General features: G+C 37.9%; 1 protein-coding gene across 1 annotated transcript; it reads right to left on the bottom strand.

Moving 5' to 3' along the window:
* Positions 1 to 1,080: 1,080 nt before the first annotated feature.
* On the bottom strand, positions 1,081 to 3,079 carry LOC143887418 (uncharacterized). Its single transcript, XM_077391504.1, has 3 exons — positions 1,734 to 3,079; positions 1,580 to 1,641; positions 1,081 to 1,381 (listed from the first exon to the last, which is right to left on the bottom strand). The coding sequence occupies exons 1-2, from the start codon at positions 2,893 to 2,895 to the stop codon at positions 1,607 to 1,609; spliced, it is 1,197 nt and encodes a 398-aa protein (XP_077247619.1). The 5' UTR covers positions 2,896 to 3,079; the 3' UTR covers positions 1,081 to 1,381; positions 1,580 to 1,606.
* Between the last annotated feature and the right edge of the window lie 10,600 nt (positions 3,080 to 13,679).

The raw sequence follows: 13,679 nt of genomic DNA, 5'->3' as shown, positions 1-13,679 counted from the left end.
TCTCCATCTCGTCGCTTCTCCTGAGGGCTTCAGTCTCTTCCTTTAAATCCGGAGATAACACTCTTCTATTTAGAAGGTCAGTTGCTCTGTTTATTTGGTCCATTCTCCATCGATTGTTGATGTTCATGTCATTAGCAGACCATATCTTTTTGCCTCTCCAACACTCTAATCTTCTTTTAAAATTTACCAATTTGCAGTGGGAGCATTTCCAACCTCAAAACCTTAGCTGCTTATTCAAACCGCTTTTCTCTTCTGCTCCTCACCACATCCAAACTTCCCTCCACCCAGGCAGTATCCTCTTCAAACTCTCTTGATGTTCGATGATTAGTGTTATATTTGCTTTGGTTTCTCCTTCATCTCATCTCAGCTTTGATAATTTTCTAGAAAGCTTCTAAATGTAGAAATTTCAATCAATTGTTTTTTGTTTTGTTTTAAGGTTTGATAATTTTGACCTTTTCTCTTCCTTCCATATAGGAACTTGATAATGAGCCTTAAGTACATTGTCAGGACTCTCTCTTTCACTCGTTCAACAGACTCCTTTATCTTTACTCTTCAAAATAATTTGCGGTTTTGCCTGCCAAGTTCGCCGCCTGGTGACAATTTATTGGAACCTCTGTTGGTCAGTAGGAGATCAAAGTTCAGTTGAATTTCTGAATATGCTATGCTTTCACATTTCATAGTTGTCCCAGTCTTTGAAACTCAATCAACAATTAGAATTTTAACTTGATACTGAAACACTCCATACCATTTAAGAAAAGATCTACAATCTTGGTTAATTTTTCTTTGTAGTAAAAGCTACGAGGCATTAATCTTGCTGGTGTTTTCATGGAAAGTTTCTTTTGAAAGCATCTCTACTTTCAGTAGGCACACAACTGTGTCAGGCACTTCAAGGTCTTTTATGTTGATAAAATTATTCCAAATTCAATACCTATATTATAAATCTGGTGATGTAATCTTCTTGGATTTTTATGCAAGTTCTTCTTCAATTTAATTTTGTAACTTCAGTGGAAGATAACTTAAGAAATCTGCACTCAATCTCTCAAAGTGCAACTTTGGTATGTTTTATTGTTCAAAAGCGAGTTCAACAAAGTGGATGGATCTTCTTAACACTAAAACAAGAAATATATTGTTCAACAAACAGGATTTCAGAGAATATACAAAGCCTTAGAGGTACATTGAGAAAGAGAGTAAAAGAAAAATAGGGTGTCAGAGTGTACACATGATAAGATAAAGTAGATCATTGCTCAAGAAGCAGTAATGCTCAATTTGCTGACTTCAAAGAATTAAAAAGTTTGAATACCTAGGGATACATACGTTTGAGTCTAGAGATTTTTCTGGTCAGGATTAGAAAGACAGCTATTAGCTGCTAGTATGCGTCTTACTGCATTTAACCAACCAAAACACATTTAATATGTTACCAAAGTCTAGACTACACAAACACAATTAGTACTATATTCTTCAACACAGATTTCACCATAGATGAGCAAAAAGAGCCTAAAATAAAATATTTTCCATCAAAGAACTAATGGCACTGGAAGACAAAAAATTGAGCAAAATCAAGTGTCAGAGGGCAAATCACCATAGTGAGATATGTCGTGCGCTCCGGTCAGTGATTTGTCAGGTTCCAGCCTACCAGTTTCTCTACAATAGAAAAAAAATGACAGAGAACAAACTGAAAAATATAAATATTTCAATTGATCTGTTATAAAAACATCACAAGTTCTGAATCTCACCCAATTCTTTAGACCAATTGTCTAATCCTACAGCTCCAATCATGTTTTGGTATAACCTCTGCAAGTTAGGAACTTTCTCTTGATTTTTTATCACAAACTTCTTCATGAAGTCCTCCTCAGTCAATTTCAACACATAAGCCGGATTATAATCCTTATTGATCGAACCTTCTGACATGAGAATTTTTATAACCGAACATCTAGGATAAATTCTCTTCTCAAAGCTAAGACCCAAAAGACTTGGGTTTCTGGAAATAACTGATGGCTTCCAACCCATTTTGTTCACAAAGTAACCCATCACTTTCCTAATTTTCTTCTCCGATAGACCCATGCACATAGGTTCCATTTTAAATGCATAAAGTATCTCATTTTCAGACCAACCCTCACTCCTATAGACCTCCAATTTTGCTTCCCAATTCGATTTGGTCATTGCTGACATAATGTAGACTGCTTTGATAAACGTTGATTTTAAGGGATCGAAACCCATCTCCTTAATCGCCATTATATTCTCACTAAAACGATCAGGATTCAACACCAGTGAAGACGATTGGGTCATGATCAATTTTGAAATTCTCGGATCTGGTATACCAAGTTTTTGCAAGGTTGATACATTGGATACCATCCGTTTTTTGAAATCCAATTGAAGAAGATGCAATGAGCGTTTGAGAGCGAATATAATGTTTTCATTGGTACAAAGATAACTTCTAAGGAAATCAATGCAAGGCATGATGTTCTTCTCTAAGCTAGTTCTCAATATGTATGGATTTGAACAGAGAATCTTAGCAAGGTTAGGGCCGGAAAGGCCCAAATCTTGGAAAAACTCAAGCTTGGGCTTTAGGGTTTTGTCTGGTTTGAATAAGAGTAATGATGGGAAGTTAGTAATGAGCTTTGAGATGTGGGTTTTGTCAAGATCATAGTTTTTTAACAAAGAAAGGACAGAGTCCGATTTTTCAGCATTTTTAATGCTTACTTTCTTGGCGGCTAAAAGAGCAGATGCTTCTGATAGCCCACACGAATTAACAAGGTAAGAAACTGTAAATGTGTTAGGGTTTGATAAGGTGGAGATGGATTTGAGAAATGGGTTTTGAAGAAAATAGAGATAGGTGGTTGAATGTTGTGTGATGCTGATTCCAAGTAGCCTGGTACGAAGAAAATGATGAAACATTGGTGCATTAGAGGGAGTTAGATATAACTTACAGATTGGAAGAGTACGAAAGGATTACAAGTGATATGAAATCTGGGTTCCTTCAGAATATTTTTCTCATCGTTCAGCTCCGAGTCATTTGTTCAGTACTCATTGATCCATTCAAGACAGAGAGAGACGTTTAATTTGCAAGAAAGAGGGGGTAATGTCTTTGTAGGGTGGGAAGATAGAGGTGGGCCCCACCCTACTTATGGTTTTGTTAGAGATGGTGGGTCCCACTCATCCAAACCTAAGGTGTTAAAATGGAAGGCCTACCCCATAAAAAAAACATGTGTAAAGATGTGGTCCCATCCCAGCATGAGCTGTAAAATGGTGGCCCCACTCTCTGGATGGAGATAGTGGGCCCATCACATCAAAACATGAGGTCCAAAATGATACCCTCACCCATGGCATAGTTATAGATTGTTGGGCCCCACCAATCATAGCATCAGGTGTTAAAACAGTGGCCCCATCATATACCGAAATGCAAAAACTAGGAATAAGAGTGAAAAAAACAGAAGTCAGAGAGAGAATACTGAATTTATAGAGGAAAATGTTTTCCAATTAAACTTTTCTTAGAAAGAAAATGAATGACAATGGAAAGAAACATGGGTGGGGTTGAACTTTTGCTAAAATATGAAATGGAATCAACCGGTTAAAGCTCAACATCACTCCAACTCATGCTTAGGCCCTCGAACTCAAATTGTGAGTCCAAAACTGATTATTGGACTCAAAATTAATTATTGCCTTGTTTGTTTTGGATTTTTAGAATTGATCATGAGTTCAAACTGATTAATGGACTTAAAATTAAACATAATTTTGAGTCTAATATTTAGTTTTGGGCTCATAATCGATTCTGAAAATCCTAAACAAACATGGAAATGTGAATTTGAATTTAAATTTGAATGTAAATTTGAGTCTAATAATCAATCTTAGGCACAGTCAGTTCTCAAAATCTAAAACAAACAGGGCCTTGTAATATTGAGGACCATTGATTTGGTGGGCCCCTAAGTGGTTCACGTGGTCTGAACCATGTCCAATGGACTATCTTATATCTTATAAATCCAAGATGTGGTCCATCAAATTCACTTTTTAAAACAAGATGAGATGTTATCCACCAATAAAAATGGCCAAGATTTTAAAACAAAATGAGATGTTATCCACCAATAAAAAAGGGCGATGATTTCCCCCTCCCCGGGCAATAAATCGCACAACTTTTAACGTGATTTGAGGTCAAAAAGCGTTAAAATCTGCCCACAATTCACGTTAGAAGTGGTGCTTATTATCCTAAAGGGGGTGCGAAAAAATCATCTCCCTAAAAAAAGTTGCTTTTGTGCTCTTTTTCATGTTTTCCTCAGGTCCACTTACGGCATGTTCGGCAACACTTCTCATTCTCGCCTAAAGAATCGGGCGGAAACAGAGTTATGAGAAACTTTAGAAACGGTTATTTTTCGCTTCAAGGAATCCTATTTTTTAGTTGAAAAAGTATTAGAAATTTTGGAAACGGACCTTAGCGGGTCACGCAGCCGAACAAGACTTCTGAGATTTTTTAGGGTTTCGTCATTCTCCACCCCTAAAAAGGGGGAAAATTCCGTAAAAGAATAGTTGCCAAACACGCCCATACTTTCCAAAGAGGTGAAGTGAAGTAGAATGGAGTCCACCACACGTGGAGTGAAAGTTGAATAAGGTGAAGTGGAAGTAATATGGATTTAAAAAACAACATATTTGGTCGTCACAATTCAAAAGAAGGTGAAGTGGAGTGAAGGTTGAGGTGTCATAAAAGTAGGGACTTTTTTCTTGGAATCACAAATTTTTTGGTCTTGAAGGTGAAGAATGCAAAAGACTATTTTCAGTGACACGACTGGGCAAAACAAGAAAAACTTTAAAATCCAAAATTTAACTTGCAGCCATTTGCAAACTAAATAAGGGAAAGTAGTGAAATCTAGCAAACTTCTATGGGTCCATTTGGATGCACACGTCATAGAGGAAGAAGGAATATAAATTGTCGTTTCTTTACTTTCCCTTTTCAATCTATATGAGAGGAAAGTCATTACAGTCGACATGGACTGCCATGTGAATAGCAGGTGTCAACCAAACCACAATAAGAAATTAAAATTGTGCCTTGTTACTTCAATTTTCCTACTTCTTGGTGCACTAAAGATACCCAACAAAATATTTGCTTGGAGACGAGCATTTGATCTACCTCAAACTTACCTCGTTGAATAGTGGAAAATAGTGTTAGGTTGTCAACCTCATAGAGTGATGGTCGGGGGTGTTATAATAGTGAGAGCAATGAGAGAGAATGAGAGAAAAGGCATCATTCTCAAGAAATCTGAGGGTCTGTTTGGTTGCACAAAAGTTGAGATGGCTTAGTATTGGAATGGTTTTCACCCCAGGCGAAATCGCTACGCGCAGCGGAACTAGAAATCGCGTAGAATAAGAAATTTCTTCGATTTCGCCCGCTAACCCAAGGTCCTAGAAAACTAAGTGATCTTATGGTGACATAATAAACATACAAAGATCATTAAAATTACCTTAAGAATTCGAAGTTACGAATTCTTATGCTTGATATACTCCTCGAATATTCGTGCACGTTCTCAACACCGCAAATCCAGAAGTTGAATCGATGGATTCCGGTTCTTTGCACTTGTAGGAGATGGAATAACCTTTATTCCAACAAGGAACTGATACAAATCGGTCATTAAATTAAAAAGAACAACTTTCCTTTAGGAGCCTTTATATAATTCTATCAAACAGAAGTAGAAATTCTAGAGAGACTGTGTAGAGAGAAGTTAGAGAGATACTAGAAGAGAGAGAAAATTGAATTTGAATTTTATGGGGGAGAGAGGATGGTTATCTTTTCCTAACTTTTTGGAAGATGTTTTTTCCTAAAAAAATATTTCAAAAGCTAGATCCTAAATTGTAGGAAACAAATTACTCCCTACTTTTTAGGCTATTATTTAGCAATACCTATAAAATAGGAAGACACTTTTCCACAAATGCTGAATTGGAGTGTGTAGGTGGTTTGCCAAGCATGGGGAGAACCCCATAGCCAAATTCTCAAAGATAATTCACCCCTGTATACAGGATAATTCACTCCCCTTCTGTAGTGTCAACTGTATACAGGATAATCCACTCCCTTCTGTATAACTCTCACTAATTAATATATTAAATCATATCCAATGGGAATAGAAAAGGTTCCAATAGATTTCTAAAATCCTTTTAAACATTTCCAATGTTTATTCTCCATCGGATCAAATCCGTAAATGCTTATAGATAAAATGCGGGACCCTCATTCATAAGAATGTACTTGGGTCATCCGAGTTATGAGTGGGATCGTTGCAGGGATCTGATGGTCAATCCTGCAGAACTCAATAATGGGCCCCACTGCGATCTCGCTCGTATTGAGGCAGTGGCCTCCATCGAGATGTAATCCTGAAGATGAATGTCAAATCATCTTACCCCTAACCACATCTAGTATGTGCAAGTCTCTTCTCCGATCTACATCTACCGAGTTGAGTCCTACAGGCGGTGAACCCCTTTAGCCCCTGGGCCTGATGAACACATTAATGTGTGAATTTTAGGTACTTAGGGATGCATATTATTTAATTAAAGCGGTGCTATGATGGTATTTTCCCTTGTTTTTATGTTTCAGGTTATTTTCAGAAAATTCATGGAAAATGGGCTTGGAGGGAAAATTAATTCACATTTATTGACCGTTGTTTGAAGGGTCCAGATCAGCCCACAAAAAGGATTCAAGAGGTGCGCTCATTCGTAAGATCAAAATTCATATCGAGGCCTGCAAATTTAACGGTTCAGATCATATCAATGGGACGGTTTAGTGGTGCAAGTAATTTACAAGTTGACCGTCAATTGAATGGTTTGGATCGTATATTGGAGATGAAAAGGAGAGGAGAAATATCAAGTGTTTGTGTACAATATAAAGGAGGGGTAGTCTTGCCATTTGCAAATAATTATGGCGATGGGTGTAATTATTTTGAAGAGTAGGGACAATATGGTAGTTTCACAAGCACCATAAAAAGTTGAGTGGAATGGATGAATTCACCCCCTTACAACTCATAACATTAGAGTTGAAAGCAAAATGGGGTCAAATTTGGTAATATGTACACCCAACTTTTATTATATTTTGTAACCGAGAAGAAAAAGGGATCAAAATTGGTAACTTCCAACCAAACCAAATTTGAGCCCAAATTATACACGTTTTCTCTCCTCTTTGGACGTTATTTCCACACTATTATGGTTAGAAAAAACATGTGGAATCTTATTTTTAGTAATAACCACCCCTACTTCTTAAGCAATCAACTTATTTCCTATTGGTGGAGAGTTTCCAAAAGCAAAAGGAGCCAAAATAAGAAGGAAGTGGACGATTCCTACTTGCATTAAGAAAGTTGGCAATTACCAAGACGAAGTGGACGTTTTCTATTTATGGGGGCTCTCTATCTTCTCTCCTCTATATAGGTAACTAAAGAAATTCAATTTTTTCTCTCCCTTGGCTACCATCAACCAATTCCAAGAACTCAAATTCACAAGAAGACTCAATCATCATGAACCATCCAAGAAGAATTGGAGAGGAGCTTTAAAGAGGAGGGTCGAAAATTTCTTTTCTTTCTTTTGGAATATGCTTGTACTTGGACAGTTCTATTAAAGGGGAAGTACTCTTATTCTTTTGAATTATTGTTTATTTTTATTTCTTTTAGTTTAGATTATTGATCATGGTAATCTTTTATTATTTGTGTTTTGAATAAATAATGAGTAGCTAAATTTTTAATCTTAGGGTTTAGATGAAGCCTTAAGGGTAGATTAAATATGTTAGATTGTGTGATCTAATGGTCTAGATTCAATTTTGTGAATATAATTTTAATATACAAGGGGTTGTAAATTCGAATTATAGATCATATATGCCATTGATTATCTCTTGTATATGTGATCGTTGATGAGAATTTATAGAGTCTTGTATAGATATTGAAAATTGTTTGTGTACTTGATCAATTACTAATGAAAAATCTCATCCATTGATTGGATTTTTCATTGATCGGATTGATCATCTATACAAGTCAATCTAATTCAAGATTGTGATCGAAGCAAATCTATATATACAAACTAATAATTTTTATCTAACCTATGGTGGATTCTAACCCTAAGATTTTTTATTTGAATTTTAGGCAACATTCTAATAGTTTTACAACTTTGCACCTCGATAGTTCTTTAAGTTTTTCATTAAATTAAATAATTATTGTGTTAGATTAATGACTAAATTAGTGGTTAAAATTCTCAATCAAATCAGTCCTTTAATTTATTTTATAAAAAAAAATTAGTAGTTAAATTGCTTGAATAGGGTTCCCTTAGATTAGAGAAGTTGTTTCTATTAATTGGAAAATTGTTAGACTAGTAAATTGACTTTAATTTAATCATCTAGATTAGATAATCAGTAGATAATTAGTAGTAATATTTGGATAATTGTTCACTTTGCCTAAGTTAAGAGGTTTAATAGCTCTTCCCTGTGATCGACCCGTAGCTACGATTGACCCGTGCGCTTGCGGTATAATTTTGTGCAAACAAGTTTTTGGCGCTGTTGCCGGGGAGGAGTTTTTATTAAATTCTTAACTATTCGAAGTGTTTTAGTTTTAGTAATTTTTTTTTTTGTTTATATTAGATTTAATTATTGCATATTTTTAGTTGCTTCTTTATTTGCCTTCGTGATTTTGATTTTTGCATGAGTAAAGAGCAATTAGATCAGAAACAGAAATAAAAATTCAACCTATACCTATAGACATGGCAGATGAAGAAGCATCTAGAACCCTTAGGGATAGATTCTATCCAGCTAGGACAGCACAACCTTCATGCATACGTTTGCCTGCTGTGCAGAGAAATAATTTTGAACTCAAATCCCAATTCATCACCATGTTACCTCATTTTCATGGGCTACCTTCTGAGGATACCTATCTATTTCTTAGGGAGTTTGAGGAAGTGTGTGTCCTCATTAAAATGCAGCAACTCTCAGATGATGCGGTAAAGCTTAGATTTATCACTTTTTCACTCAAGGATGGGGCTAAGAAATGGCTCTATGGTCTTCCCACCAATTCTATCACTACTTGGGAAGAATTCACTGCTGCCTTTCTTAAAAAGTTCTTTCCTATGCATAAAACGAATAAACTAAGGAATGACATTCTTCAGTTTAGGCAAAAACCCCATGAGTCTTTTTCCAAGTTCATGGAGAGGTTTAAGGATCTTCTCTAAGAGTGCCCTCACCACGGACTTGACACTTGGCATTTATGCCAAATTATTTATGAGGGTATTGACTATCAAACCAAGCAGTTGTTAGAATCTATGTGCCCAATAGGATTTACATCATATACGGATGAAAACGATGCTTGGAACTTTTTAATTGAATTGGCTGAAAAGACTCGTGAGTGGGAATCAACTCAAGAGAGTGAAAGAGCCATTGGTAAGGGTTTCATTAAGGGTACTGTAGCTAAAGAGGCTCACCTAGATATTCTTATCAAAAGGCTAGAAGCCATAGTGGTTAAAGGACCTTCACAGGTCAATCATGTTAGTCAAACAGTCCCTATGTGTAGTTGGTGTCAGGATCCAAGCCATGTTGTGGAAGAGTGCCCCAACCTTTCTCAGCCCAGCAGTGGTACTGAGAACGTAAGTGCTATGTTTCAAAATAATCCATTTAGTAACACTTACAACCCTGGTTGGAGGAATCATCCTAATTTCTCGTGGAGTCAACCCAATTACCAAGCCGCACAACCTAGTTTCCAAAATTAGGACCAGTTTGGCCCACCAAGGCCAAATCTGCCACCAAATCTTATTAGGCCACCTACCAACCCCCTACCCAACCCAAATTACTTCCAAAATCAGATCCAAAATCACTTTTCAAATCAGATCCAAACCCCCCAAGGTTTCTCAAAACAGGCTGATTCGGCTAGGATCAATTCCTTAGAAAAGAGCTTAGAACTTCTCATGAGTACTTTCATGACTAGTCAGCACAACATGGAGAAGCAAATCTCCCAACTTGCCAATGCCTTACATGAGAGGGAGAGAGGAAAAATGCCTTCCCAACCCGTTCCTAACCCTAGGAATGTCAATCCAAACCAACAAGGTCAACCGAGTCAGTTGAGTGTAATTCAACAGAACCCACAGCAAGAGCCCTCCAACCAGTGTAATGCCGTCTATGCTTTACGGAGTGGCCGAGAGTATCAGAAGGAGGAGGTCAGATCCGAACCATCTAAGGACTCCAAAGATTCATCTGTAGAGGTTAGAGATCAGCCCCCTGTCACGGGATCACTTGAGGAGCCCGACAATGTCGCAGTGGAGCAGCCAGCTCCACAACCAGAGAGACAGTTTATACCTAAAGCTCCTTATCCTAAGAGGCTTCAAAATAATAAAAAGGTTGCTGCCATGGACAAGATTTTAGATGTTTTTAAGCAAGTGCAAGTGAATATCACATTATTAGATGCTATTTCCCAAGTCCCTGCTTATGCCAAGGTGCTTAAGGACTTGTGCACTCAAAAGCGCACAACGAACGTACCTAAGAAGGCTTTCTTGGGCGCCAATGTTAGTTTCATCTTATCTCAGCAAATGGTGGCCAAGTATAAGGACCCGGGATGTCCCACAATAGCTTGCACCATTGGCAACACAGGAATTGACCATGCCCTACTTGATTTGGGAACAAGTGTCAATCTTTTGCCATATACTGTCTACCAGCAATTAGGACTAGGAGAACTCAAACCAACCACTGTCACTCTTCAGTTGGCAGATAGATCAGTCAAAACTCCTAAAGGGATGGTGGAGGATGTCTTAGTTAAGGTGGGTGAATTTCTGTTTCCTGTGGACTTCATAGTTTTAGATACCCAACCTGTTGCGCATGTTAAAGATCAAATCCCAATCATTTTAGGTAGGCCATTCCTTGCTACTAGTAATGCATTAATAAATTGTAGAAATGGCCTCATGAAACTCTCATTTGGTAACACATCAGTAGATTTCAATATTTTTATATTAGGAAAGCATCCTAGTTTGCATGAAGAGGTTAATTTATTGCATTCATTCCCAGATGAGATATTTTTAGATTAGGAAAGCATCCTTGTTTGCATGAAGAAGTTAATTTATTGCATTCATTCCCAGATGAGATAGAAACTGAGTTTGATATTGATTTTGCTGCAGATTTTCAAGAATGCTTAGAGCAGTTGGGAGACCCAGGAGAAGACTTCTTCTCTGAGGCTTTCAGCCTACAACACATAATGGAGCCCGTGGGACCCCTTTCTAAATCCCTTCCCAAGCCATCCATAGAGGAGCCCCCACAGCTAGATTTGAAGCCTTTGCCTTCAAATCTCAGGTATGCTTTCTTAGGCAATAATGAAACTCTTCCTATTATAATTTCTTCTGATTTAACTTCTAGTCAAGAGGATGAGTTACTTAATTTGTTAAAGAAAAATAAGGAAGCCATAGCTTGGACCATGGCTGACATCAAAGGAATTAGCCCTTCGATTTGCCAACATCATATACAATTGATTGAGGGTTCCAAACCTTCAAGGGAATCCCAAAGAAGGGCTAATCCTGTGATGAAGGAAGCCATTCAAAAAGAAATTTTAAAGTGTCCTGATAATGGGATTATCTATCCCATCTCAGATAGTCAGTGGGTCAGTCCAGTCCAAGTGGTGCCTAAGAAGTCGGGAGTTACCGTTATACAATACGCCACCAATAAACTTATACCTACTCGTATTCAAATGGGGTGGCGGGTTTGTATTGACTACCGAAAGCTTAATGCCGTCACTTGGAAGGACCATTTCCCTTTGCCTTTTTTTGATCAGATGTTAGAGAGACTAGCAGGACATGATTACTATTGTTTCTTAGATGGATATTCTGGTTATAATCAAATCCCTATAGCCCCTGAGGACCAAGAAAAGACTACTTTTACATGCCCTTTTGGAACTTTTGCTTACAGACGCATGCCCTTTGGGTTATGCAATGCACCTGCCACGTTCCAAAGGTGTATGATGAGTATCTTCTCGGACATGGTGGAGACATTTCTCGAGGTCTTCATGGATGATTTTTCCATTCATGGCTCCACCTATGATGAGTGCCTTGACCATTTAAAGCTGGTATTGGAAAGAAGTAGAGAAAAGAACTTAGTTCTTAATTGGGAAAAGTGTCACTTTATGGTGAAGGAGGGCATAGTCTTAGGCCATGTAGTTTCAAAAGAGGGTTTAAAGGTAGATAAAGCCAAGGTGGACCTTATTTCCCATCTACCATCACCCAAAAATGTGAAGGACATCCGATCATTTTTGGGCCATGCTGGCTTTTATAGGAGATTCATAAAAGACTTTAGTAAAATAGCTAGGCCTCTAACTAACTTGCTTGCAAATGATGAAAATTTTGATTTTTCCAATGAGTGCTTAGAGTCTTTTGAGCATTTAAAGAAGGAGCTAACCACGGCTCCTATCATTCAAGCACCCATATGGACTAAGCCATTTGAAATCATGTGTGATGCTTCTGACTTTGCCGTTGGGGCTGTTTTGGGTCAAAGAATTAATAACTTATCCCATGTTATTCATTATGCTAGTAGGACCCTCAATGATGCGCAACTCAACTATACTACCACTGAAAAAGAATTCCTAGCAGTTGTGTTTGCTCTTGAGAAGTTTAGGTCCTACTTGATTGGCTCACATGTGATTGTTTATACAGATCATTCCGCCATCAAATATCTTGTGGCTAAGAAAGATGCCAAAGCTCGCCTCATTAGGTGGGTTTTGCTTCTTCAAGAATTTGACCTAAAGATTAGGAACAAGAAAGGTACAGAAAATTTGGTTGCAGACCACTTGTCCCGTCTCCCCAATGCAAAGGATGACGAATGTCTCATTAATGAGAGTTTTCCAGATGAGCAATTATTGGCCATCTCTAGTGAGCCTTGGTATGCAGATGTAGTAAATTACTTGGTCACGGGTGCGACCCCAGATCATTGGTCCACCCAAGACAAGTATAGGTTTCACTCACAGGTCAAATATTTTTTCTGGGAAGACCCTTATCTATTCAAGACATGTTCGGATCAGATTGTCCGACGTTGTGTTCCAGATCATGAGCACCATTCTATTTTATCTTTTTGCCATGATCAGGCTTGTGGAGGATATTTTGGGCCAAAGAAAACCGCAGCCAAAGTCCTTCAGTGTGGTTTCTATTGGCCGACCTTATTTAGGGATTCATTTGAGTATTGCAAGGCTTGCAAAGCCTATCAGTCTTTAGGTCGTGTCACCAAGATGAATATGATGCCCCTCAACCCTATTTTAGTAATTGAGATTTTTGATGTGTGGGGCATAGACTTCATGGGTCCTTTTCCCAACTCTTTTGGGAATTTGTTCATCTTATTGGCCGTGGATTACGTTTCAAAATGGATTGAGGCCATAGCTTGTAAAGCCAATGACCACAAGGTTGTGGTCAAATTTCTCAAAGAAAATATTTTTTCCCGCTTTGGTACACCACGTGCTATCATTAGTGATAGGGGTAAACATTTTTGCAATAGACCTTTCGAGGCCCTTATGAAGAAATATGGGATCACCCATAAATTAGCTACCCCTTATCACCCCAAACTAGTGGCCAAGTGGAAGTGTCCAATAGGCAAATTAAGCAAATTTTAGAGAAGACTATCAACCCCAATCGCAAGGATTGGTCCCTTAGGCTAGTGGATGCCTTATGGGCTCATAGAACCGCATTTAAGACTGACCTTGGTCAGTCTCCTTATCGCCTTG

This window comes from Tasmannia lanceolata, unplaced genomic scaffold (genome assembly GCF_043159265.1).
Source record: "Tasmannia lanceolata isolate RefF3 unplaced genomic scaffold, GAP_Taslan_0.1 ptg000012l, whole genome shotgun sequence".
Lineage (NCBI taxonomy): Eukaryota > Viridiplantae > Streptophyta > Magnoliopsida > Canellales > Winteraceae > Tasmannia > Tasmannia lanceolata.
Note: the sequence above shows the minus strand (reverse complement) of the source record. Positions and strands in the feature narration are given on the sequence as shown.

What these genes read in the sequence shown, in the direction of transcription:
- LOC143887418 (XM_077391504.1), bottom strand. Translation starts at nt 2,895, where the DNA reads ATGTTTCATCATTTTCTTCGTACCAGGCTACTTGGAATCAGCATCACA. An exon ending in CAATTGGTCTAAAGAATTGG is followed by an intron (nt 1,642 to 1,733) that starts GTGAGATTCAGA and finishes TTTCTATTGTAG; the next exon opens with AGAAACTGGTAGGCTGGAAC.